The sequence below is a fragment of the Dipodomys merriami genome, unplaced genomic scaffold (genome assembly GCF_024711535.1).
Source record: "Dipodomys merriami isolate MVZ:Mamm:240054 unplaced genomic scaffold, mDipMer1.0.p SCAF_57, whole genome shotgun sequence".
Classification (NCBI taxonomy): domain Eukaryota; kingdom Metazoa; phylum Chordata; class Mammalia; order Rodentia; family Heteromyidae; genus Dipodomys; species Dipodomys merriami.
Genome location: NW_027206146.1, coordinates 8,865,044 through 8,891,781, shown reverse-complemented (window position 1 = coordinate 8,891,781; position 26,738 = coordinate 8,865,044). Strand labels below are relative to the sequence as shown.

At 55.0% G+C, this 26,738-nt stretch overlaps 2 protein-coding genes across 2 annotated transcripts; both read left to right on the top strand.

The window, feature by feature from the left end:
• Window positions 1-5,507: 5,507 nt before the first annotated feature.
• Window positions 5,508-12,726, top strand: Ceacam19 (CEA cell adhesion molecule 19). The gene is made up of 8 exons (XM_070000428.1): window positions 5,508-5,547; window positions 7,581-7,694; window positions 8,867-9,235; window positions 9,982-10,135; window positions 10,247-10,293; window positions 10,960-11,018; window positions 12,136-12,183; window positions 12,628-12,726. The coding sequence occupies exons 1-8, from the start codon at window positions 5,508-5,510 to the stop codon at window positions 12,679-12,681; spliced, it is 885 nt and encodes a 294-aa protein (XP_069856529.1). The 3' UTR covers window positions 12,682-12,726.
• Window positions 12,681-26,497, top strand: Ceacam16 (CEA cell adhesion molecule 16, tectorial membrane component). The gene is made up of 9 exons (XM_070000427.1): window positions 12,681-12,828; window positions 14,911-14,934; window positions 18,689-18,875; window positions 19,153-19,220; window positions 20,451-20,795; window positions 21,622-21,897; window positions 22,825-23,103; window positions 24,433-24,752; window positions 26,363-26,497. Exons 1-9 carry the CDS (start codon window positions 12,681-12,683, stop codon window positions 26,495-26,497), a joined length of 1,782 nt encoding a protein of 593 aa, XP_069856528.1.
• Window positions 26,498-26,738: the final 241 nt, after the last annotated feature.

Here is a 26,738-nt window from a genome sequence, read left to right as displayed (position 1 = left end):
CACTAGTCTTGAGCTGAAGAGCTGAGGGACAGGGCCCAGGCCCAGAGTTGAAACTCCACATCCAACAAAAAAAAAAAAAGGAAAATTCATCTTCAGGCCTAGTTAGATCCATGTACACCCCAACCATGTCACCAAGGAACTGTCTTTACATCTCTTATATCTGATTAGTGATTGATTTCTTTGTTCCCCATTTTCTTTTTCTTTTTGACACTGAGGTTGAACTAAAGGTCGACACCATTTGAGCCACGCCCCTTATGGCCTATATTTGCTTTAGTTATTGTGTGGAGTAGAGTCTCTCATTTATGGCCACATTATCCTGGCCCATAATCCTCCTGTTTACACTTTTCATGCCATTGGGATGGCAGCCACAAGGCCCAGTTATTGCTGGAGATGGAGATCTCACTATTGTTGCCCAGGCTGGATTCAAATCACAGTCCTCTCCATCTGCCTGCCAAGTAATTAGAATGATAGATATGAACCACTGCACCCATCTAGATCTGCTTTCTTTTCTTTTTCGTGAATTCTCTTCTTTTTTGCTTGAACTCAGGCCTGAGCACTGTCCCTGAGGTTTTTCACTCAAGGCTACCACTCTACCACTGGAGTCACAACTCCACTACTAGCTTTTGGGTGACTCATTGAAAATAAAGGTCTCATTGAGTTTCCTGCCCAAGCAGGCTTCAAACCAGGATCCTCAGATCTCAGCCTCTAGAGTGGCTGGGAAGACAGACGTGAATCACCTGCTCCGAGCCCAGTCCACTTTGTTAGCAACCTCCCTGGGGACAGAGCACATCATTCACTGTCAGTAGCTGTAATGAAAATCCAAGGGTAGGCACTCATTGGCTCCACTTAAACCTCTGTCCACCTCTGAACCAATCACAGCAACCAAGGAAAATGAGAGGTTCTAATTGGCTAGGTCTGAGCTCCTCCAACCCAGTCCCATCTAGGTGTCATTGGGTGCAGTGGAGTCCACCAGAATGCAGGGAATGAGGGAGGTGATGTTTTCTAAAGGAAATCTGGGGTGCTCATTCAAGGATGGGAGTGATACATGCCAGGCAGATAAAAAAAAGTACCCAGCATTTCCTCATCTGCCTGTTTCCTTCCACTCCAGAGAACCCCGGGCTCCAGGTCAGCCGGACCCATTGTCGGTGTCATGTTCAAGGTGCTGTGGGAGGTGGGGGGAATCACGGTGGTCCTGGTGCTTCTGATCTTCGGGTATGGGAACCTTCACGGTGAGCTCAATGCTCTGCTTGCCCCCCCCACTGCATTCCTGCTGTGTACAAGGTTTATCCTGAAGGGAGAGGGTACTTGGGGTTCCTAGGTGCCCACCCAGGTTTCTGGCCCATCTCCCCAGATGACTGATTCTCCAGGTGCACAAAAGTTGAACTCCTCTACCAGTGGTGTAAGTGGAGAGGAGAAGAGAAAGAAGGGGAGGTAGAGTGCTCCCTAATGGCTCCTGAGAAGGGCCCTGGCAGGAGCTCAGGCCTAGCCCGTCAGAACCTGGCATTTTCCCTGGCTGCTGTGATTGGCTCAGGGATGGGCAGTGATTTATGTGGAGCCAATGAAAGCCTGCTTTGATTACAGCTATTGACAGCAGACTACAAGCCAAGTGCTGAGGCTATGTCTAGGGGGGGAGGAGCCCATGCCCTTCAGACTTCAAGTCCCATGACAACCAGCATAAGGAGATAAAACAAAGCTGGCTGTAGTGGCGTGTTGCAATCAATAGTGATGTCTGTCCCATGTCTGGGAAAATTTAGCCTGGGTACCATAGCTTGCGTGCTGGGATGGAGTAGTTATGTCTGCCCCCAGGACAGGCATGGGAAGATGGGTCTGGGGAAACCACACAGTCTTCATCCTGTTCTCCCATAAGATTTTTCTGCCCTGAGATGCTGCTTGACCCACCCAACAAATAATGGGAATCTCTGAACTCATTCATTCAACCCATACGTATAAGCACATAAATGGATATGAAGGGTAAGATTATGGATATCAGCTGGATAGGTCTTAAAACTGCCTGTGTTTCAGTTGAGCAACAGTGACTCATGCCTGAAACCAAGGTAGTCAGGAGGCTGAGATCTGAGGATCATGGTTCAAAACCATCCTGGGCAGGAAAGTCCATGACACTCTTATCTCCAATTCACCACTAGAAAACTGGAAGTGACGTTATAGCTCAAAGTTATAGAGTGGGGGCTGGGAAGGTGGCTCAGTGGTAGAGCACTTGCCTTGCATGCATGAGGCCCTAGGTTTGATTCCTCAGCACCACATGAGCAAAAAGAAAAAAGCCAGAAGTGGCGCTGTGGCTCAAGTGGTAGAGTGCTAGCCTTGAGCTAAAGAGCTGAGGGACAGTGCCCAGGCCCAGAGTTCAGACCCCCCCCCAAAAAAAAGTTATAGAGTGGTAGCCTTGAGCAAAAGATCTCAGGGACAGCAACCAGGCCCCCAGTTTGAGCCTTACAAACAAGAGAAAGAAAGAAAGAAAGAAAGAAAGAAAGAAAGAAAGAAAGAAAGAAAGAAAGAAAGAAAGAAAGAAAGAAAGAAAGAAAGAAAGAAAGAAAGAAAGAAAGAAAGAAAGAAAGGAAGGAAGGAAGGAAGGAAGGAAGGGAGAAAGAGATAAAGAAGAGATAAAGAAGAGAGAAAGAGAGAGAGAAAGAGAGAGAGAGAGAGAGAGAGAGAGAGAGAGAGAGAGAGAGAGAGAGAGAGAGAGAGAGAGAGAGAGAGAGAGAGAGAGAGAGAGAGAGAGAAAGAAAGGACAGAAAAGCCTCATTTTATTTTTGCCAGCCCTAGGTCTTGAACTCACAGCCTGGGCACTGTCCCTGAGCTTCTTTTATTCAAGGCTAGCACTCTACCATTTGAACCACAGCACCTCATCCAACTTTTTCTGTTTATGTGGTACTGAGGAATCGAACCCAGTGCTTCATGCATGCTAGGCAAGCACTCTACCATGTTCCTAGCAACAAATATTGTTGACTAACAGCTGACTGTCTCCTTCTAGAATGTTGCATATTCACCTGTACGCAAGGAGGATGGTCCTGTGAAAGACACAGCAGCCAGCAACGGTGACAGCATCACCGGCCCCGACTCCCACCATGTGCCGTGAATGCACAGACAGAGGGCTGGCGGCCTCTCCTTCTCTACAGCTCATGACCCGTCCACAGCCTCACGGGCCCAGCCACTCAGAAGACTGACATCCAGGGATACCAAACATTCAAAACCTCAAGACTCCATCACCAGTTACTAAGCAAAAGGCCTTTCTGGAGGCATGGCACAAGTTGCATAGCACAAGCTGAGCCAACAGAAGACCTTGGGCTCAAACTTAAGACCCCTCCAGAGCCCACACCAGTCAGATATGCCCTCAGCCACTTCTGCCATTTGCAAGGAGCCTTGAGAGCTCTGAAGACACCTATGGCATTTCTGAAGGGACCAGGCTGGATCTGCCACTCCCTTTCCCAGAGGACTCGTGGGGACAGTGCTCAGTCCCTTAATAACAAGCTGAGTGTGGTAGCACACACCTGTAATCCCAGCTACTAAGGAGTCACCAGTCTCAAGCTGGCCTGGGACCACCTCTAAGGCAGAAGCCTCCACCCCGAGCAGCAAAGTAAACTTTTGTTTGTTTATTTATTTGTTGTGGGTCTGGGGGAGGAGTGTTAAACGGGGCCTGGGCGCTTTCCCTGAGCTCTTTTGCTCAATGCTAGGGCTCTACTATTTTGAGAAACAGTGCCACTTCCCATTTTCTGGTGGTTCACTGGAGATGAGTCTCATGGACTTTTGTGCCTGGACTGGATTTGAACCACGATTCTCAGATCTCAGCCTCCTGGGTAGCTAGGATGACAGGCACTGAGGCTTAAACTATTAAAAGCTTATTTGTGGTCTTGGCGGCAGCAAGAAGCAAATAAAGAAGAGTGGAGAATTGGCCGGATAGCAGAAGTGAGGCGCCAGAGCAGAACAAGGAATGCAGGGTCCACAGTGTTGGTAGACTTAGAGAAGATGACTGGTTTTCGGGAATGATCCCTTTCTCTGCCTCTAGCAATTTATTAAATTAATTATTTGTTCATTTTACTTTGTGGAATTTAGTTATTTGTTTTTTTGTCAGTCCTGGGGCTTGAACTAGGGGCCCATGGGCTGGCCTGAGCTTTTTTGCTCAAGGCTTGTGCTCTACCACTTCAGCCACAGCTCCACTTCAGCTTTTGGGTGGTTCATTGGAGATAAGAGTCTCACCGAGTAGGTCTCCCAGGCTGGGCTCAGACTAAGATCCTCAGATCTCAAACTCCTGTGTAGCTCGGATAACAGGAGTGTCACCATTGAATAATGGAAAAGGATTCAAAGTGTGTGAGACAGACAGACAGACTGAAGGAATGTCTGAATCAATGACTAGCTGAATGGCTAGAGGAACTGGAAAATCCAAAGCATCTTCTCTTGAAAATAAATCACTGCAACGCCTTCCCAAGGGGCAGACAAGAAATCGCACAACTGCAGCAAGGAAGACTTTGGGGGAACCCCTCCCAGACAGTGGGGATCACCACCATGTTCCCCAGGGCCTCATGCTCACCGCTTTTGTTTGTTTGGCTGGTGCTTTCCTACCTGAGCCAGGGCCCCATGCATGCTAGGCATGCACTCTACCATCAAGCCACACTTCTAGCTATTTTTTCTCTTTATTTTGTAATGCATGTGGTGGTGCACCTCTGTAATTCCAGCTACTCAAGAGGAGAAAGTGGGAACGTCTGCATTCAAAGCCAGTAGAGGCAAAAGTGCCAGACTCTACTTAAGAATTAACCACAGCAAAAAGACTGGAGAGCAGGAGGAGGGTAAAACTCAAGAGGAAGCCCCATCTTCCCCAGCTAGCACAGAGCCCCGAGTTCAAACCCTAGAGCCACCAAAAACAGCAACATCAAACATGCCTGGTCGTCTTGATTTGTCTTACCTCAAACTGCACAATTTGAGGCTCCCACAGGGCTGGCTCTGCTTCCTGTATGGCTGTTTCTTCCCTGTTCCACCTGCCATTAGACAGCACACCTAGCTAGGACAGAGAGAGCCAGCTGAGGTAGTTGGAGGCAGCAGGTGGCAGGTCTGCTGGGGCAGGGCCAGCTCTGCCTGAGGGGATGTGAGATGACCCGGGCTCCTGCGCCCCCTGCTGGCTACAGAGCTAAATGGACTAGCTGCACGCCCCCTGGTGGCCATATGGGGAATGGCACAGACACGTCCAATTAAAAACAGGAGGGGGAAGAGGTTGGGAGTTCAGCAACGTGGTGAAACACACAGGGTTTTAGGATAAGCAGGATCCTGGTGATTCAGAAAAGCCACATCTTGTATCACACAGAGCCTGAGGCTGTCTGTGTCTGCCAGCCTACTTGGACCGCCAGTGGAGGCCTCCTCTTCCTTACCCATCTATCACTGGGCCAGGACCTTGGGGACTCTGCCCGGCTCAGCTCAGGTCCGGTACCCAGGTCCAGATTGCTGCAGTGAACGAGGCCATCAACAGGACTTTCAAGGTCACAACTTGCAATGCCACTAACGCCATGGGGACCGGCCAGGGAGAAGTGCCCATTGTCCTCAGAGGTGAGGGGCTGCCCCAGGATGCCCCCTGATTCCTGCTTCACACAAGACATCTCATGATGGAACCAGTGCGCTCAGCTCTGCTCCATGACCCTCCCCCCACTTAAAACCTGGGTTCCTGGTGCCATTGGTCCTCTGCTGCCTGCACACAGACCTGCCAACAACCCAGGCTGAAGAAATTGTAATTTGCTTCTTTCCCAGGTAGGTGGAGGCAAGGGGGGTTCAGAAAAGCTCTTCTAAATACTCTGAATAAGACTTTGATATTTAAAAAAAAGACTTTGATAAAATTGATGGAAGTATGTGAGAGAGACAGACAGACAGACTGACTGACAGACTGAATGAATGAATGAATGACTGGAAGAACTGGAAAATCCAGAGCAGCTTAGCTTGCAAATAAATCACTGCATCACCTTCCCAAGGGGCAGGTAAGAAATCACACAACTGCAGCAAGGAGGACTTTGGGGGAACCCCTCCAGACAGTGGGGGTCACCACCGTGCTCCCCAGGGCCTCATGCTCACTGCTCTTGCTTGTTTGGCTGGTGCTTTCCTACCTGAGCCAGGGCTCCAGGCCAGCTTTCTTCTGGTTACTTTGGAGATGAAGTGTCCAGGACTTTTCTGTCCAGACTGGCTCTTGACCTTGATCCTCTAGATCTCAGCCTCGTGAGTCTCTGGAATTACAGGTATGAGCACACAGTGCCTGGCTTACAGAGTTATAGCCAGGTATGTGTGGCTCACGCCTGTCATCCTAGCTACTCAGGAGGCTGAGATCTGAGGATTGAGGTTCAAAGCCAGCCCTGTCAAGAAAGTCTGTAAGACTCTTCTCTCTAATTAACCTCCAGATAACCAGAAGTGGCGCCTTGGCTCAAGTGGTAGAGCATCAACCTTGAGTACAAAAGCTCAAGGATAGTTCCCAGGCCTTGCAGTCAAACCCCGGGACTAGCACAAAAAAAATAAAAAGAATCAAAGCACAGCCAAGGCTGGGTGTGTATGTATATAACTCCAGCACCCAGGGGCTGAGGCAGGAGGATCGGGAGTTTGAAACCAGTCTTGGTTACAAAGCAAGTCCCAGTCAGGAGGAAGGGAAGGCTTGCAACACCTGCCCTGCACGTAGGAGGCCCTGGGTTCAAGTCTAAATACTGCAGGGACCCCTCCCCCCACCCCAGTGGCACAAGGCCTCTCCCCACTCCTCCCTCCACCCCCCAATTGCCAGTCCCCACAATGCACTTGGAACACCAGCTCTGCCCCTTTGCATGCTCTGTCCCCCCTGCCCCGGAGGCCCCGCTCCACCCCAGCCACCAACTTGTCCCACTGGTATTGCCACTTCAAGTCGTAGCTGAGATGTCGCCTCCACCAGGAAGCCCTCTCAGCCCCCTTGGTTTCTCCAGGGCAGGAGCCATGACCACCACTGTGTCAGGGACTGGGTACTGGGAATGAATTGAATGAATGAATGAATGAATGAATGATAGTCTCTGTGTATCTATGTATGCCAATCTTGGGGCTTGAACTCAGGGCCTAGGCACCATCCCTGAACTTCTTTTATCCCAAGGCGAGCGCTCTACCCCTTGAGCCACAGCTCTACTTCTGACTTTTTGGTGGCTCATTGGAGATAAGAGTCTCCTGGACTTTCCTGCCCAGGCTGGCTTTGAACCGCAATCCTTAGATCTCTTCCTCCCGAGTAGCTAGGATTACAGGCGTGAGCCACCAGCCCGGGCTGAATGAATGCTCCTGAAAAGGTTATAAGCGAGCCCTGGGGCAGGCGGGTCAGAGGATGAACTTCCACCTCTGCTCCCAGCCACCTTGCCAGTCTTCCTGAGCCTCAGTTTCCCCAGCTGTGCGGTGGGAAGCAGGGGTGGGGTGTGTGTAATTAGGAGGAGGCTGGGGAAAGCCCCTGGGTGAACTTCCCAGTCACCTGCGGGGAACTGGTTCAACCAGTGTCCCTGCTTCCAGGCAGGTGGAGCCTGGGGAGGCCGTGACAGGACTGTGGGGTGCGGGCAGGCACCAGGCAGCCGCGCTGGGTTCCTGAGTCCCCTGGGAAGCTCCCACCGGAGACACGACAGACACACTGGGACCCTTGGGCATCGCCAACGGACGCCACATGGGGCCCCTTGTTGGCCCCCAGGGCCACCTGGCGAACAGCCTCTTCCTGTCAGGTAAGAACAAACCGGAAGGCTGACTGGAGAAGGTAGGACTTGAACCCAGGTCGGGGAAGGGGAGGAGGTTCCTCCTCAGAAAAAGGGAATATTACTGGAGAAGGTAACATGATGAGAATAAGCAGGGAGCCATACACAGGGGGTGGAACAGCAGAATCACTTCTCCATTTCATCTCTGGAATGTTCTATTAGGTCAGAAATATGGGTTTTGATTCCTGTTTGTTATTGTTGTTGGTTATTCACTTATTTATTTTTGTTTTTTTGTGGGGCTTGAACTCTGGGCCTGGGCGCTGTCTACTTGAGCCACAGCGCCACTTCCAGTTTTCTAGTGGTTCATTGGAGATAAGAGTCTCACGGACTTTCCTTCCCAGGCTGACTTTGAACCTCAATCCTCAGATCTCAGCCTCCTGATTTGATTCCTATTGAATCCCCAGCCACTAGAATTCAAGGGGAGTGTGTGTGTGTGTGTGTGTGTGGACACACATGCGCGTGCATGTATGCATGTGCATCCATGTGCCCATTCTGAGGCTTGAACCCAGGATCTGGCCACTGTCCCTGAGCTTTTCCTCTCAAGGCTGGTGCTCTACCACTTGAGCCACAGCTCCTTCTGGGTGTTTGGGACTCATTGGAGTCAAGCATCTCACAGACTTTCCTGCCTGGGCTGGCTTCGAACAGCCATCCTCAGATCTCAGCCTCCTGAGTAGCTGGGATTACAGGCGTGAGCCACCCATGCACAGCTGAAACCTAGGGAAATTTAAATCCTGTCTGGCTGATATCCATCATCCTACACTTGATATCCATGTATATGCTTATAAGTATGGGTTGAATGAGTTCAGAGATTCCCAGTGTTTGTGGAGTGGGTCAGGCAGCATCTCAGGGCAGAAAAGCCTTCTGGGAGAATAGGATGGAGAATCTGTGGTTTACCCAGGGCCATCTTCCCACACCTGCATCTGGAGCAGACATCACTAATGGATCCCAGCACACAAGCTGTGGTATCCAGACCAATCTTCCCACACCCGCACCCAGGGCAGACATCACTAATCGATCCCAGCATAGTGTGCAATGCAGCCAGAGGGAAGGTCTCTAGAAAGGGGGATGGCAGTGGTCCCTGCCAGCCCTGACTGCAAGCTCAGGCCCCACTCCCTTCACGCTTCCCTGTCCTCCTCCCACAGCTTCTGTCCTGGTCCTGTGGCTGCCTCAATGCTCCCAGGCCTCCCTCAGCATCCAGAAGATTCCAGAAATGCCTCAGAAGAACCAGGATCTTCTCCTGTCCCTCCACGGGGTCCCCAGCACCTTCCAGGATGTCACCTGGTACCTGGGGGAGACCACAGACGGGGGTACCAGACTGTTCACCTACATCCCGGAGCTGCCGCGGCCCCAGAGGGACGGAGAGGCCATGGGGCAGAGGGACATGGTCGGCTTCCCCAATGGCTCCCTGCTGCTGCGCCACGCCCAGCCCGGGGACAGTGGCCTCTACCAAGTCACCCTGGCCGTCAACGCGGTCTGGACCATGAGGGCCAAGGCCCACGTCCAGGTGGTTGGTGAGTGGAGGAGGGGTTGGGGACGAAGTGGGGGTGCTGGTGACTCCCCTAGAAACTGCCACACGCCAGGATCCACCATTCCCACCAACACACACGGAGCGCCCACGGCGTGCAAGGCCTTGGTCCGTCTCCACTCACATGAACTGGCAAAACGCCCAAGGCCAGATGCACTCCAAAGAACACCGCCATCTTGCTGGCTTCAGTCATGCATTCACGAGCCCGGGACTTATTTAGCGCCCCCTGTCTGCATGATCCTGAGAAATGCAGGCCATCCACCATCTTCATGTCTACCCATGTAGCAGCTCTGGGAAAGGCACTGGGGGCAGGGTGGGGGACAGCAGGGGACATCTGACTTTTCTTTTTGTCCTGTGCCTGTCCTGGGACTTGAACTCAGGACCTGGGTGCTGTCCCTGAACTTGTGTGTGTGTTGTTGTTGTTTTGGCTCAAAGTTGGTGCTCTACTACTTGAGCCATGGCCCCACTTCCAGTTTTAGAGTGGTTCATTGGAGGTCAGAGTCTCATAGACATTTCTGACCTGGCTGGTTTTGAACTCAGAGCCTCTGATCTCAGCCTTCCGAGTGCTGGGAGGACCAGTGTGTAGCACCTGGCTGTAGTTTTATAAACCATCCTGAGGGTGGAATGCTGGGGTTGGAAAACCAGAGAAAGCTGGCCCGAGGACCTCACACACTGGAGTGGAAGGCCACCCCCCCCCCCGGGGAGCCTCACATGGTCCTTTGTCACCTGCAGAAGGAACACACACGGAGCCCACCACTGCACACGTGCCCATGAACGCCGGGGTGGTAGCCGCAGCCATCGTGGGCCCTCTGGCCGTGGCTAGTCTTCTCATCGGTGGCCTCGCCTACCTCCTGGTGACACGGAGCTGGGGGGAGCAAAGTTCCAGGTACAGAATCTCCCAGGCCTGCCTTTCTGCTCTCTGTCTCCCCCTACTGGCCGGGCTGGGCCTGGCCTCAGCAGGGACTGGTCTAATGAGTTTTCCCTTGTGCCTTTCCAGGATGCCAGCCAGGGAGAAGCCAGAGCTGAGACCCAATCGTGATACGGGTGAGCCGGGAGCACCCCCCCTGCCATGCCCCACTTATCTCACCCACACCTCTCTGGGGACCCTCCCCCCAAGCCTCCACCAAACCACACTCCACCTCCAAGATCCCCACTCAGTCTCTCCAGCGCCCTTGGGACAAGGTTCAGGCTCCTTAGCATGGGGCCCAAGACCCTTCATAAACTCACACTTAACTTGCTCTGCCGGTGCCCTACCGCTTCAACCACGCCTCCCTCCTGGCTTTTGGCTGGTTAGACAAAGATAAAAGTCTCTTGGGGCTTTCCTGCCTCTTCTTCCCCCACTCCCTCCTCCCCTCCCCGCCCCCATCTCTGGGGCTGGCTTTGAGCATCAATCCTCAGATCTCAGCTTCCTGAGAAGCTGGGATTACAGGTGTGAGCCATTATGCCCGGCCTCTCACTGTCTTTCTTGACTTCATCCCTCACAAGTCCACAAACTGAGCGTGTGTGTGTGTGTGTGTGTGTGTGTGTGTGTGTGTGTGTGTGTGTGTGTGTTTGTGTGTGTGTGTGTGTGTAGCCAAGTCAAATGTGGTTCCTTGAGCTGGGTCAGCCTCCCACAGGCCCCAGGAGGGCAAGAATGGGACTGGGACTGTGATGGTCACAGTTGGGCATGGAGGTAGAGCAAGCCCAGGGCCCCTTCTGTCCTCCGTCTAGGTGACAGCAACGTGTATGAAGTGATGCCATCCCCGGTGTTGCTCCTGACCCCAGCTGCAGTGAGTCTATCCTGAGTCTTCTTATTTTTTAATTTGGTGCCTGTCATGAGTCTTGACCTCAGGGCCTGGGCACCGTCCCTGACCCCTTCCACTCAACGCTGGTGCTCGAACACATGAGCCACAGCTCCACCTCCAGCTTTCTGGCAGTTCCTTGGAGATAAGAGTCTCAAGGACTTTCCTGCCTGGGCTGGCTCGGTACTGGGATCCTCAGTTCTCAGCCTCCTGAGTAGCTAGGATTACAGGCGGGAGCCACAAGGCGGGAGCTGGCAGGCAGCTCTATTTTCTGTCTGTGATCATCTGTGATCCTGAGATTTTCCCTGTATTATGGGGAAACAGAGGCGGGAAGAGTGAGTAAAATAAATGATTTTAATTCTTTTTTTTAAAGGAGAAATCTGGGGCTGGGAAGGTGGCTCAGTGGTAGAGCCGCTTGCCTTGCATGCCTGAGGCCCTGGGTTCCATTCCTCAGCACCATATAAGCAAAATGAAAAAAGCCAGAAGTGCTGCTGTGGCTCAAGTGGTAGAGCGCTCGCCTTGAGCTGAAGAGCTGAGGGACAGCGCCCAGGCCCAGAGTTCAGGCCCCACGACCGACAAAAAGAGAGAGAGAGAGAGAAATGTACCAAGCAAAGGCTTAGCCAGGCATAATGGGGCTGGAGCAGGAGAATGGCAAGTTCTAGGCCCTATCTCCAAAACAAAATAACAGCTAGGTGCTGGTAGCTCACACCTGTAATTCCAGCTACACTGGAGGCTGAGATCTGAGGATCATGGTTTGAAGCCAGCCTGGGCAGAAAAGTACAGGAGACTCTTAACTCCAATGAACCAGCAAAAAGCCTGAAGTGGAGCTGTGGTCCAAGTGGAGGATTAGTCTTGAGCACAAAAGCAAAGGAAGAATGCTCAGGTGCTGAGTTCAAGGTCCAAGTCTGGCACACGTGCACACGCGCACACACACACACACACACAGAGGTAAACAGGGCTGAGGTGGGGCCGGTGGACAGTTCCCCCCCCTCCAGACATTAAGGACACTGAGCACCAATGGACACAGCACCCAGATCATGTGGACCGCAGGGGCTGAGGCTGGGGATATTGGGGGGCCTGGCTCACCCATGCTGTTCTCTTGCAGCCCCCACTTCCTGAGCCACAGCCACAGCCAGAACCCCAACACTACCAGGTACAAAGGGGGGTGCCTCTTGGAGCCAAGGTGGGTGAGGGCAGTCAGGGTGGGGGGGGCTACGCTCACCCTGGGGGATCCCCGAGGGTCCTGGGCAGGCCCGTCCCTCCCAGGTGTTGGATTTACACAAAAGGAACAAGGCCCAGAGAGGGAAAGACACCGGCCCCGGGTCTCACAGCAGCGGGTTGGTTCCCCCTATGTGGACTAGGCCTCAGGCCCGCTCCACCCCTCTTGCCAAGGGGGAAGGCAAAAGTAGACAGCTCACCTAGCGTGTGCAAGGCCCCGGGTTCAAAGCCCAGCACCCTACAAAGAGAAATACACTGTCCAGTCTGCCCCTATGTGTCTCTGGCCCTGTCCCGCACCCCCATCTCTCCCCATGGGGGACTCTGGCATCCTGGCTGTCTGCACCCCACCCCCATCATGGCTTCTTCTCTTGCCCCCCAGGACCTGCTCAACCCCGACCCGGCCCCTTACTGTCAGCTGGCACCAACTGCCTGATGGCGCAGCCCCCACCATCTTCTGGGGGTGAACAGGGGCACCACAGCCAAGGCTGCAAGGACCTTGGCCGCAGCGTGGGGGCCCCGAGGGGATGGGACAGCATGGCCCGGCTCCCCCAGCCCCCCAGACTCCCTTCACCACGCAGGGGTGAGGCCCATAGCTGACTCCGTCCACCCCCCAAAAGCTGCAGTGCCCTCAAAATCCACTCTGAAGGTGGGACACAGTGGCTCACGCCTGTAATCCCAGCTGCTCAGGAGACTGAGGTCTGAAGATCATGGTTCAAAGCCAGCCCGGAAAGGAAAGCCTGTGAGACTCTGATGTTCAATGAACCAGAGAACAATTCACCAGGGACGCTATGGCTTGTGTGGCAGAGTACCAGCCTTGAGCATAGAAGCTCAAGAACAGCGCCCAGGCCCTGAGTTCAAACCCCAGGACTGCCACAACATAAATAAACCATTAATCATTAATGCATGGATTGTGTGGTGTGGAAAATTATACCTCTATAAAACTTGTTTAGGAGGCCAGGTGTTCGTGGCTCACGCCTGTCATCCTAGCTACTCAGGAGGCTGAGATCTGAGGATCATGGTTCAAAGCCAGCCGGGGCAGGAAAGTTCGTGAAATTCTTATCTCCAATAAACCATCAGAACACCAGAAGTGGCACTGTGGCTCAAGTGGTAGAGTGCCAGCCTTGAGCCAAAGAGCTGAAGGACAGCGCCCAAGCCCAGAGATCAAGCCCCACGACTGATCAAAAACAAGAACTTACTTTGGAGCCAGGTGCTGTGGCTCCAGCCTGTCATCCTGGCTGAGATCTGACACCATCCAGACCCTGAGTTCAAGCCCCACAACTGATGAAGAAAAAAAAAACTGTTCTGGAATAAAAAAAACAGGGTTTGGAGGCGTGGCTCAGGTGGTCACGCACCAGCCAATGAGTGAAAGCGTCAGGTACTGAATTTTAGGCCCAGTCTCAGACAAAACCCACAAAACAACGGGAGGGAAGGAAGTGGTGGCTGAGGCCAGTCTGGAGTCCATGGGAGCTGTGGGAGGGAAGGGAGCAGCAGGCCCCTGGAGGCCAGGCTTGAGATACTGGGGTCAGATGAGGTGTCCCCGACACTTTGTCATCCCAGAATGGTGAGGGCTCCTGGCCATGGGCAGGATGGACTTCCACCTGCGGCCAGCAGGGGGCAGCAGAGACCATGACCATCTCCAGTCAGGGTGTGTGTGTGTGTGTGTGTGTGTGTGTGTGTGTGTGTGTGTGTGTGTGTGTGTGTGTGTGTGTGTGTGTGTGTGTGTGTGTGTGTGTGTCCCTCCTCCTCCCTCCCCCTGACATGCTGTTGTAAGATAAATCATCCCAGAAGCCGCACTCTAAAATATAGAATATTGGAGTCTTTATTATACAGTTAACAGGCTGCAGGCCGCCAGTTATTACCAAGGCTTGTAGCATGCAAATACACATAACACAGCTAGGAAACATGATAAAGAGGAAAGAGATAACCAAAACAATACCAACAAGCCAATTCAGCTCCAATGGAGAGCTGACTTGGGACGCCGTGATGACTGGAGATGAGCCAGGAGACAGGACATGGGACACGATCACAGAGACTCATGTGGCATGGAGTCCCAGCGGCTAGGCTGGTCTGGGCCTAAGTAGGTCTGGGCAGGGGGCAGATCCTCAGGAAATTCGCAGTCTCAGGCACTGGACTGACAGATTCAGTAACCTATCAGCCAAGGGGCTGGGAAGGTGGCTCAGTGGCAGAGTGCTTGCCTTGCATGCCAGAGGCCCTGGGTTCGAATCCTCAGCACCACATAAGCAAAAAGAAAAAAGCCGGAAGTGGGGCTGTGGCTCAAGTGGTAGAGCGCTAGCCTTGAGCTGAAGAGCTGAGGGACAGTGCCCAGGCCCAGAGTTCAGGCCCCAATACCGGACCCCAAAAACACACACAAAAAACAAATCTATCAGCCAAGTGCCTGCCCCTGCCTCCAGGGATCCGAGCCGGCACATTACCTGCAAGGCAAGGCAGGTGATTGGGGGGGGGGGTCCTTCCCCCAGCAGGAAGACCCTACCATCCACCATATGGCCAATACGGCACTGGCCAGACCTGACCTCCTTACTTCAACACCAGCCCCCTCCATGCTCAGCTCATTAAACCTCCCGACCCCAGGTCCTTTACACGTGCCATGCCAGCTACCAGAACACATTCTTCGTCCCCTTCCCCCCTCCCCCCATATCCACAGGCTCCCGGTCACCTCTGGAGGAAGGTGGGCCCCCTCCCCCATCTGCTGCCTGGTTTTCTGGTGTCTTCTCCCAGTCTTTGCCACTACCTGACTTTAGGTGTCAGGTTTTGTTTTGGTTTTTTTGGCCAGTCCTGGGGCTTGAACTCAGAGCCTGGGCACTGTCCCTGAGCTTCTTTTGGCTCAAGGCTGGCACTCTACCACCTGAGCCACAGCGCCACATCTGGCTTTTTCTGTGTATATAGTACTGAGGAATGGAACCCAGGGCTTCATGCCTGCGAGGCGAGCGCTCTACCACTGAGCCACCTTCCCAGCCCTGTGTCCTTGTCTTTCTGAAGATGAAGGTTCGTTCGATGATGGGGTGAAGCCCCAGCCTTGGCTGTAGGGAGGCCATGGAAGAAGACAAGGCCCAGCCCTCCCCCAACCCCCACCCCCTTCCACAGGTGAGTGAGTAATGATTGGAAGGAGGCCTGGATTCCCATCTCCCAGCCTGCAGCCACACCCACCCCCGGAGACCACGCCCTATTTCAGAGGCCACGCCCCCCTCAAACCCTGGTGACTGGGGAGGAAAGGCCCCACCCACCACGCAGCCTGGCTCCATCTCCAAGACAGATATTGATAAAGCCAGTGATGGGGGGGGGCAGGCACCCCCTCCCTGAGCTCCCCAAGGGACTGGTGAGATAAGGGACAAAATAAGGTCATGGGGCTGTGTCCCCAGATGGCCCAGCAGAAAATCACCTGCCGCCTCTTGGCCAGGCCGTGGCCCTGAGCCTTGGTCTCCTCTGCAGCCTGGCTGCTTTGGGTTGGGCTGGAGTAAAGCCACCATGGCAGAGACCCCACCCCCACCCCCCCAGCTCCTGTGGAGGCTGGGGCAGGAGGAGGGTTCGGGGCCAGGAGTCCCCAGATCGGCGGCCTGGGCAACCTCGTGAGACCCAGGTCTAGGACTGTCAGAGAGAGATCAGGACAGCCAGACCACCAGTCTGCTTTGCTTGTTGGTTGGTGTTTTTGTTTTATTTTTGTGCCAATCCTGGGGCTTGAACTCAGGGCCTGGGCACTGTCCCTGAGCTTTTTCACTCAAGGCTGGTGCTCTACCGCTTGAGCCACAGCATCACCTCTGGTTTTCTGGTGGTTCATTGGAGATTAGAGTCTCACGGACTTTCCTGGCCCGACTCGCTTCAAACCACAATCCTCAAGATCTCAGCCTCCTGAGTAGCTCGGATGACAGGTGTGAGTTACAGGCACCTGGCCCACCAGTCTGCTTTTGCCACAGGGGTTCTATGAAGCCACTTGGGGGGGGCACAAAAGATTCATGGTGAAAACCCTGAATTTTCTCCCAAGGGACTGGGGGTTGGGGAGCCACAGCAGGATTCGAGCAGAGGAAAGACAGGAGTTTCTGTTTTAATTATCATTATTTTTAGCTGGGAGCTGCTCAGGAGGCTGAGACCTGGGGATCTCAGTTCAAAGCCAGCCTGGCCAGAAAAGCCCCCAGGAGACTCTTATCTCCAGTGAACCACTCAAAAACTACAAGTGGAGTTGTGGCTCAAGTGGTAGAGTGCTAGCCTTGAGCAAAATTGCTCAGGAATGTACCCAGGTCCTGAGTTCAATTCTCACCACCAACCAAAAAAATAAATTAGCTGGGAATGTGGCTCAGTGGTCGAGTGCTTGTCTAGCATGCATGAAGCCCTGGGTTCGATTTCTCAGTACCACATGAAAAAATAAAATAAAGTAAAATATTATTATTTTTTAATTCTTTTAAGCAGAATGCTAGGGTCTTTTTTTTTTTTTTTATCTTTTTGTTGCTGCTTGACACTGAGCTGTGCTCTGTGGCACAGGCTCACTCGTGATCTTCCTGCCTCAGCCTGCCAAGTGCTGGGATTACAAGCATGCGTCACCACGCCCAGCTCAGGTTTCTGTTTGAGAAAGACTCTCTCTCTCTCTCTCTCTCCCTCTCTCCCTCTCTCCCTCCCCCCCCTCTCTCTGCACCCTGGGGGAGGGAAGGGACCCTGGAAATGGGGGCTTGGAAGGGTGGCAGAAAGACAACCCAAAGCTGCCTGGAACAGGATGAGGGTGGAGGGAGAGAAAGAACGGAGAAGGAGAAGAGGCAGGTGTAAGTCACTGCGCCTTCCCTGATAAGAGGCCTGGCCGGGATGCCCAGGGCGATCGGGGACAGGTGAGTCACAGGAGCCCAGGGACATTGGAGAGACATCATCACAGGTTCTGGGACTCAGTCCCAGGGCTAGGACTGGACGGGGTGAGGTGAGGTTACAGGTGGGGAGGGCAACAGTCCCCTCCCCTGACCCCCCCCACCAAAGAGGGCGGCCCGGGACACAGCACACGTGGGAGCAGCCAGGACAGGTGAGGCAGGTATGGCCTCCCGCCCAGAGCCGGTGTCCACAGGTCCAGAGAGGCGCCAGGACCCAGAGCCATCAATATCTGGTACCGCTCGGATGGCAGGAAGTCCCCGCCAGCTCAGAGCCTTCCCAGAACCCCTCTGCCACCCCAGTGTAATCCACAGACCCCCCACACACAATCCCTGCCCTTCCTTTTTTTCTTTAAGTCGGTCGTGGGGCTTGATCTCCAGGCCTGGGTGCTGTTCCTGAGCTCTTTTGCTCAAAGCCAGCACTCAATCACTTTGAACCACAGCTCTGCTTCCAGTTTTCTGGTGGTTCAATGGAGATAAGAGTCTCATACGCTTTTCTGCCCAGGCTGGCTTTGAACCGTGATCCTCAGATCTCAGCCTCCTGAGTAGCTAGGATGACAGGCGTGAGCCACCAGCTCCCAAATCCCCTGATTAATCCCCCATTTCCCCAACTCCTAGCAAATACACTCCTCTTTTCATGTTTATTTTTTTATTGTGTGTCAGTCTCAGGTCCCAGGCTCTGTCTCTGACTTTTTCATTCCAGGCTGGTGCTCTACTGCTTAAGACCCAGCTCCAGTTCTGGGATTTTTTTTTTTTTTTTTTTTTTTAGTGGTTCATTCAAGATAGGAGTCTCCTAGAAAACCAGGCCCCAGTGGCTCACCTCTGTCTTCCTAGCTACTAAGGAGGCTGAGATATGAGGATTGTAGTTCGAAGCCAGCCCGGGCAGAAAAGTTCCCATGTGACTCTTTTCTCCAAATAACTACTCAAAATAAAACAGCAAAGTGGAGCTGTGGCTCTTGAGCAAAAGAGCTCAGAGTTCAGAGACAACCACCCAGGCCCTGAGTTCAAGCCCCAGGACAGACCCAAAAAAAAAAAAAAAAAAAAAAGGCTCATGGACTTTCTTGCCCAGGATGGCTCCGAACCTATGACCCTCAGATCTGAGCCTCTTCATTTGTAAAAGGTTCAGACCTCCAGAGTCATTTGTTTGTGATGGAAGCCAAGGCCTTCGAATCCTAGGCAAGTGCTCCTCCATTGAGCACCCCCAGGTGCCCCCAGGCACATCCCCTTCCTTCCCATCCCTGTCCCCTGAGACCACATCTGGACTTACCTGAAGAGCGGAGATGGGAGAGCCACCCGCCACTGCTCACCCCTGCCTTGCCCCTCCATATGGTGACCATGGCCCCCACGCAGGCCACGGGGTGCCCTGGGGCCCTGCAATCTTGCCCTGTCCCTTCTTCTCCCTCCCTCCCGATGACCTGGTTCTTCTCCCAGCACCAAATCTGGGCCTTTGGCACCGGCAGGTTTAGGCAGCAGCCCCAGGAGGCCTGGCTGGGGTCGTGGCCTTTGGCTGTTCCTGCCACGCCCGCCCTGGTCCCCAAATGGGGCCTCAGATCTTTGGTGACTTGATCCCTCCAAATTCAGGTGACCTCCCCAGCTCCAAATTGCAGAGCCCTCTCAGGTCCGGGGGCAGACGCAGCCGAGCACCGGCCAGGAAGGGCCTGCGGGGTCTGTGGGTACGGCACCCCAACACCATCATCGCCAAGAGCCAGGAGCAGCCGGGGGGGCTGGAAGATGGCGCCGGCCCCGTGCCTCTGCCTCCTCTTGAGTGGTGAGCAAGGAACAGCCCAGCCTCTTCAGACCCCTCCAGGAGCCCAGGGAAGGGGGGACCCAAGCAGGCTGGGGAGGGAGAGTCTCTCAAGAGATCCCCAGCTGGGCAGTACCACCACAGACATACCAGGAGTTGGGGGGGGGACACTGGGGGCTTTGAGGACCAGACAAGGGGTGGCCCCAGCACCCAGGCTCTTGTGACAAACCCCAGTGCAGCAAGGGAAGCCTGGCGCATCGGGGTTCCCTTCCCTGAGGATGGGGCTTTGGGGTGATTGCAGCCTGAGCCTCAGCCTCTCACCCTCAGCCTGTCAGGATGTGTCAAGGTCATTTGAAGGTCGCAAGGGCAGTATGTGTCCCTGAACTCTCCCTGGGCTAAAGGACCTTATTTTGCAGACAGGGAAACTGAGGCTCAGAGAGGGGAGGCCCCTGCCCAGGGACTGACAGCACACAGTGGCAGAGCCTCTTGCTGGACCCAAAGCTCCTCTCACCCAACCACGCTGTTTTACCTCACTCAACTCTCAAACCAGCCCTTGGAGGGGTGGGGTGGGGGTATCTGGGGCTTCTCTGTCCCCTGGGTGGTGGGGTACAGTGGTCCCATCCCTGCTTGTGGCACCTACAAGGCCTGACCTGGGCATCAGGACCTGGAACTGCTAATAAGGAGCTGTAGTGTCGGGCATCGTGGTGCCTACCTGTAATCCCAGCACTCCCGAGGCTGAGGCGGCGGATCCTGAGTTTGAGGCCACCATAATGAGATAAAAAAAATAATAATTCATGGGGCTGGGAAGGTGGCTCAGTGGTAGAGCGCTTGCCTTGCATGCATGAGGCCCTGGGTTCGATTCCCCAGCACCACATAAGCAAAAAGAAAAAAGCCAGAAGTGGTGCTGTGGCTCAAGTGGTAGAGCGCTAGCCTTGAGCTGAAGAGCTGAGGGACAGCACCCAGGCCCAGAATTCAGGCCCCACGACCGGACCCAAAAAATAATAATAATAATTCATGTGTATATATGTATGGGGGGCACTTTAAGCCTCGTCCTGGACCCTCTTCCCTGGGAGGTCCCCTAACTCCCCCAGTTTTCTGCTTTGTGAAGCACTTAGTAGGCACCAGCTGTGTACCAAGCCTCAGGCTGGATCTTTGTTCCAGGCCATTCAATTCTCCACCCACCCCCCCAAGAAGAGAGAGAAGCCAGGCAGAGGGACAGACAGACTCCAATTAAGAATTTGTAGGTGGCTCAAATAAAATAAAATACAATTAAAAAAAAAAAAAAAAGAATTTGTAGGTGGGGCTGGGAAGGTGGCTCAGTGGTAGAGCGCTTGCCTTGCATGCATGAGGCCCTGGGTCGATTCCCCAGCACCACATAAGCAAAAAGAAAAAAGCCGGAAGTGGCGCTGTGGCTCAAGTGGTAGAGCGCTAGCCTTGAACTGAAGAGCTGAGGGACAGCGCCCAGGCCCAGAGTTCAGGCCCCACAACCGGACCCCCCCCCAAAAAAAAGAATTTGTAGGTGGTTCCTTGCAAAGGACCAGCGAGCTCCAGGTTCGAATCCCATCCAACTGTGCCTGACCCCGGTCCTCTCTTTCTCAGCTCTGATCCTGAATGTGGGGGCCGAAATCTCCATCACCCCCCAGCCGGCCCAGCCAGCCGAAGGAGACAACGTGTCGCTGGTGGTCCGCGGGCTCCAGGGGGAGCTGCTGGCCTACAACTGGTACGCGGGGCCCACGCTCAGCCTCACCTACCTGGTGTCCAGCTACATCGTGAGCACAGGGGACGAGACCCCTGGCCCAGCCCACACAGGACGGGAGGCTGTGCGCCCCGACGGCAGCCTGGACATCCAGGGCGCCCTGCCCAGCCACTCCGGCACCTACATCCTGCAGACACTCAACCGGCAATTTCAGACCGAGGTGGGCTACGGACACATGCAGGTTTATGGTGAGACACTCCCATTGGTCCTTCCCAGCCGGCCAGGCTTTCTCCCCTCCTTCTCAAACCTTTGGTGGGGGGGGGGGGATCAGCCTGGACAGGAAAGTCTGTGAGACTCTTGTCTTCAATAAACTACTCAGAAAATGTCGGAAGTGGAGCTGTGGCTCAAGAGCTAGAGCGTCACTAGCCTTGAGCCAAAGCTCAGGGACAGCGCCCAGGCCCTGAGTTCAAGCCCTATGACCTGCACCAGAAAAAGAGAAAAAAAACTAAAGGCAGAAAAAGAAAATTAAAAAACAAAACAAAAAACATCCCCCCCCCAAAAAAAAAAAACAACAAAAAACCATTGAAATGTTTGACTACCTCCAGGATGGCTTCCAGGATTTCAACCTGCCTTATAAACTCTAATTCTTGTATCTTCTCCACAAAGATGCAGTCATGCCCCTAAAGGCCACACCCCAAAGCCACGCCTTCTCTCGCAGGCCACATGCCCCTCCTTTGGGCCACGCCCCCCATGCAGATCACCCCTCATTCTGATGCCCACTTTGACCATGTCCCCATTAAAGACCAAGCCCACGGTCGACCACGCCCAGCATCTGGCCACGCCCATTCACTTGGCCATGCCCATCAGGCCATGATCTCTCCCATAGGCCTGGCCTGCTCTGACCACGCCCCCATCCCAGACCATGAGCATCCCAGGCCACTCCTTCTTTGTGGGCCATCCCCCACCATGTGGCCACGCCCATGCTGTAGGCCACGACCCCTTCCCCCAGGCCTGAAGCTGCCCCCCAGAGCAGGTGGTGCCCGGTCCCCTCCCCCTCTGCCTCTCCCTCCACAGAGATCCTGGCTCAGCCCAAGGTCATAGCCAACAACTCGGCCCTGGTGGAGCGGCGGGACACTCTGCGTCTGACCTGCAGTAGTCCCAGCCCGGCTGAGGTCCGTTGGTTCTTCAATGGTGGCACCCTGCCTGTTCCTGTCCGCCTCGGCCTGTCCCCAGATGGCCGGGTGCTGACCCGGCGGGGGGTGCTCAGGGAAGAGGCCGGGGCCTACCAGTGTGAGGTGTGGAACCCCGTGAGCATCAGCCGCAGCGAACCCCTCAACCTGACTGTGTACTGTAAGTCCTCTTCAGCCCCAGAATCACTGTCTCAGATGGGGAAACTGAGGCGGGGAGAGGGAAGCCATGGGCGTGGGCTCAGTCAGCAGGCAGTCCCCGGGGAAGAACCTAACGGGATTAAGGAACCCTGGTTCTGATGAGCCACCTAAGGCCTAGGGCCTCGAGTAACCCTTTAGTCGGGAGCAAAATACTTCAGCCGAGCATGGTGGCGCATGTCTGTAGTCCTGGTACCCAGGAGGCTGAGGAGGGAGGATTGTGAGTTCTAGGCCAGCCTGGGCTAATTAAGGAGTTCAGGGTGAGCCTAGGTTTGCATAGTGAAACCTTCAGAGGACCCAGGAGTCCATGTCCTTGAAAGGACACAAGAGGCAGGAATGGTGGAGGGACAAGACTGAACATCCGGAAGCCCCCACACAGCACCTTGTGGCATAGATAAAATCCCAGGAGGGAAAATAAACCCACTGAGCACCATGAGGATGGGTGATCTAGGAAACCTAAGATCAGAGGATTCCAGAATCTTCCAGCAAGACCCTTCAATAGCTCAGCTTGCTCTGGGCTCTTGTGCTCACACCTGTAATCCCAGCTTCTTAGGAGGCTGAGATCTGAGGATCAGGTTCAAAGGCAGCCTGGGCAGTGCCTGAGACTCTTACCTCTAATGAACCACCACCAAAAAAGTCAGAAGTGGAGCCGTAGCTCAAGTGGTAGAGCACCAGCTCTGAGTTCAAGTCCCAGTCCTGGCCCAAATGTAAAAGAAGAATAGAAATAAAATAGAAACCACCCTGGAGTGAGTCAGAGACCAAGTGGATTCCACAAAGGCAGGACTTCTTGCTTCCCCAGCCCCTGGCTGTGGGGTAGAAAGCTCTGGGGAGCACTTGTGCACTCCAGCCCTCCACCCCTTCTCTCTCTCCATCCTGCCCGCCCCCACACCAGTTGGACCTGAGCGCGTGGCCATCCTGCAAGATTCCACCACACGCACTGGCTGTACCATCAAGGTGGATTTCAACGCGTCGCTGGGGCTGTGGTGTGTGGCCCGCTCGTGCCCAGAGCCCCAGTACGTGTGGGCCTTCAACGGGAAGGCCCTGAGCAGCGGCGGCGCACAGCTCAACATCTCCAGCATGACAGCCGCCCACGAGGGCACCTACACGTGCATCGCCAAGAACCCCAAGACCCTGCTGTCGGGGTCTGCCTCCGTGGTGGTCAAGCTCTCTGGTGAGTCTTTCCTCTCCCCATGCCCCCTGGCCATCAGCCACCCAGCACCTGGTCACGTGGTCCTGCCACACATGCCCCCCCCCTTGCTGGGAACACAACCGGAAGTCACTGCCATTGGTGGATGGAAAGGCTTCACTTCTGACCTTGGGGGAGGGAGGGGGGAGAGCAAGACAGAAGAGATTTGGGGGGGTATGGAACTGTTGGGGAGTGGGAGGGGTCCCAGAGGGTTCTGACCGCCCCCTGTAAAGGGGTTTTGGGGGGGTGGCTTTGAACATTAGGACTTTGTTAATTCTACCTGGGTTTCTCTCCTAAATGGTGATCATCGCCCCCCCCAGGGGGGAAGGAGGGCAGCAGGATGGTCCTCCCCCTCCTTCTGTGCTCCGCCCTTCCCTCCCCCTACACAGGCTGGGTCTCACCCCAAGGGGGGGACAAATAAACCCCAGAGCAGAGATGGTGATGGGGGCCACAGAGGTAAGTCCACCGCCCACCCAGGGCCACGGCAGGAGACACGGGCGGGTCAGATGGCTTCTGGGGACCCCCCAGCCCTGGCTGAGTAGGTCAAAAACAGAAGAGACAGAGACAGACAGAGACTGACTCTGTGATTCCCTTCCTGGGGGAGAGGCTAGTCAGATGGTAGAGACCTGGCCTCATTCAAGGAGCTGCCAGTCCAAGAGAAGAGGCCATGCTCACCCTCCATCCCTGGGTGTGCTTCTGTTCTGATGGAGGAGACACAATGAGGAGAATATTCCTAGTCTGATGAGGGAGGCCCATTTTCCACCACTGGGGTACTCCCAATCTGATGGGGGAGTACTGGCCTGCCCCTCTTTCTTTCTAGGAATTTCTCATCTGATAGGATAGGCCTGTTTCTCCCCTTAATTAATCAATCAATAAACAAACCTGGGATTCCCCAAGCTGCAATAGTATGGAGTTTTCCAGTCTGATGGGGGAGACACGGCCTCCTCCCTTTTGAATCTTTGAATCTGAGGAGGAATTGGGTGCCCCACATGCTGGGAGGGGGGCGCTTGACCTAACAACACCCACATGGTATGGGGGGGTCACAAATTCTAAGCCTCTGTTGTAGAGAGATGCCAACCACCACCACCACCACCACCCCCCAGTCTAGAATTTCCAATCTGATGGAGGAGACAGACCCTGACCCCTTTAGGGTGTTCATGTGACAGAAGAGACACTGGTTTGGGGGAGATGCTGCTTTTGGTGACCTATCTCCCCGTGCCCACCGCCTTCTGCCTCTCCCCCAGCACCCCCATGGGCAGTGCCAGTCAGACGGGGGAGGCTGGAGTCCGTGGAGTCAACTCTCTGTCTCCCCAGCGGCGGTGGTGGCCATGATGATCGTGCCGGTGCCCACGAAGCCCACGGAAGGCCAGGACGTGACGCTGACCGTGCAGGGCTACCCCAAGGACCTGCTGGTGTACGCCTGGTACCGCGGGCCCGCCGCCGAGCCCAACCGGCTGCTCAGCCAGCTGCCGTCGGGGAACTGGATCGCCGGGCCGGCGCACACCAGCCGCGAGGTCGGCTTCGCCAACTGCTCCCTGTTCATCGCCAAGCTCAACCTGACCGACGCCGGCCGCTACACCCTCAAGACCGTCACCCTGCAGGGCAGGACGGACACCCTGGAGGTGGAGCTGCAGGTGGCTCGTGAGTGTACGGGCCGGGGGGGGGGGGGGGAACACGCCTGTCTCCTCCATCTGACTAGGTCAGAGGGCAGAGGCCTCCTCCACCAGACTGGAGAGACATCCCCCCAGGGGTGCCCGGCCGCTGCCACCCTCCTTCCCCCCCACACTTGGAAGAGGTTCACAGGGTGAGGGCAGGCATCTTCTGCAGCTCAGTGGACTCCCAAGATGGTTTCACCCCTTCTGCTATAATTGGGGGGCTGAGCGCCTGGTGAGTGTGTGTCTCCCCCACCCAGCTGGAGACGGAGCACAGGGGTGCCCCAGGGACCTCAGTGGGCCTACACCATGGGGCCACCTCTCTTCCTTCCTACCATGGGAAGAATGAGGACAACAGCCTCCTCCATCAGACTGGGAGCTCCCAGGAAATTAGGGACTGTGTCTCCTCCATCAGACTTGGACTTCCCAGAAAGTTAGGGACTGTGTCTCCTCCATCAGACTGGGAGCTTGCAGAAAAGTAGGGGTCAGGTCTCCTCCATCAGACTGGGAGCTCCCAGAAAACTAGAGACTGTGTCTCCTCCATCAGACTGGGAGCTCCCAGAAAGTTAGGGACTGTGTCTCCTCCATCAGATTGGGAACTCCCAGAAAACTAGGGGGTCGTGTCTTCTCCATCAGACTGGGAGCTTGCAGAAAACTAGGGGTCATGTCTCTTCCATCAGACTGGGAGCTCCCAGAAAACTAGAGACTGTGTCTCCTCCATCAGACTGGGAGCTCCCAGAAAACTAGAGACTGTGTCTCCTCCATCAGACTGGGAGCTCCCAGAAAGTTAGGGACCATGTCTCCTCCATCAGACTGGCAGCTCCCAGAAAGTTAGGGACCGTATCTCCTCCATCAGACTGGGAGTTCCCAGAAAGTTAGGGACCATATCTCCTCCATCAGACTGGGAGCTCCCAGAAAGCTAAAGACCATGTCTCCTCCATCAGACTGGGAGCTCCCAGAAAGTTAGGGACCATGTCTCTTCCATCAGATTGGGAGCTCCTAGAAAATTAGGGGCCATGTCTCCTCCATCAGACTGGGTGCTCCCAAAACTCAGACAGGCCTGCTCAGTAGAATGGTGCGTTAGAAGGTCACTCAGATCCTGGGAACCAGGCCATTTCCCAAGTCTGGAGTCTTGCCTCCCCCATCAGATTCTCAGGAGTCCTGTGACTGAGTCAAGGGTGTTTCTGCCTCAAACTGGAAGCTTCCAGGCTCTGCCCCACCCCCACCCCATCCCCTTTAGACAGCCTTCCTCCTCAGTGTGTGATGGAATGTGGATGAGGGGTGGGAAGGCCAGCAGCCATCCCCAGCCAAGCTGAGGACGGGGGCCAGGGATGGAGGGGGCCAGGACTGGGGGGAGGCCTGGGGATGGGGGGGGGCGCCGGGGCCTTACCTTGTCTCTCCTCCCAGTCAGGCTCCTCCCTCGCTCCAGGACACGGAACTTGGCAGCTGCCTGGCCCTGGCACCGGCTGAGCAGGGGTGGGGGGTGGGGGGGAGGCCAGGCTGGGGTAGGGGGACAACAGGATGGGGGGGCACCAGGGGTGGTTCCCCCATTTAACTGATGGCCTGGTCCCCTGCCCCATCCTCTCCCACAGCCCTGGAGTAGCAGCCGGCGAGCTCGCCTGGGACCCCTGGGGGAAGATCTCACTGCGGCGCACCCCCGACCCCCGCAGGACCACTGGCTCCCCAGCCTGCCCTTGCTGGGGGGCCGCCTGCTCTGCGTCCACTAGCTAGAGCCCGCAGCGCCCCACTCCTCCCCCACCCCGAGCTGTCAGACAGCCTCGCTGGCCATAAACGTCCTGGTTCACGCAGCTGGTTCACGTACCGTCTCTTTCCTGTCCCGCTCCGGATCTGACAATCTTCTGGGCCCACGCATGCCCACCGTGGCCCAGAACTCAGTACCCCAGGCTCCACCGCTGCATGGCGGTTCCCAGGCCTCCCTATGGCTCCCCAGGTTATATCCCGGGTTGG

Coding starts and splice junctions, on each gene's coding strand:
- Ceacam16 (XM_070000427.1), top strand. CDS start 12,681: ATGGCGCAGCCCCCACCATCTTCTGGGGGTGAACAGGGGCACCACAGC. Junction 12,829..14,910: donor ACTCCCTTCACCACGCAGGG/GTGAGGCCCATA, acceptor CCATATCCACAG/GCTCCCGGTCACCTCTGGAG. Junction 18,876..19,152: donor CCTCTGCCTCCTCTTGAGTG/GTGAGCAAGGAA, acceptor GGGTGATTGCAG/CCTGAGCCTCAGCCTCTCAC.
- Ceacam19 (XM_070000428.1), top strand. CDS start 5,508: ATGGGGACCGGCCAGGGAGAAGTGCCCATTGTCCTCAGAG. Junction 7,695..8,866: donor GAACAGCCTCTTCCTGTCAG/GTAAGAACAAAC, acceptor CTCCTCCCACAG/CTTCTGTCCTGGTCCTGTGG. Junction 10,136..10,246: donor TGGGGGGAGCAAAGTTCCAG/GTACAGAATCTC, acceptor GTGCCTTTCCAG/GATGCCAGCCAGGGAGAAGC.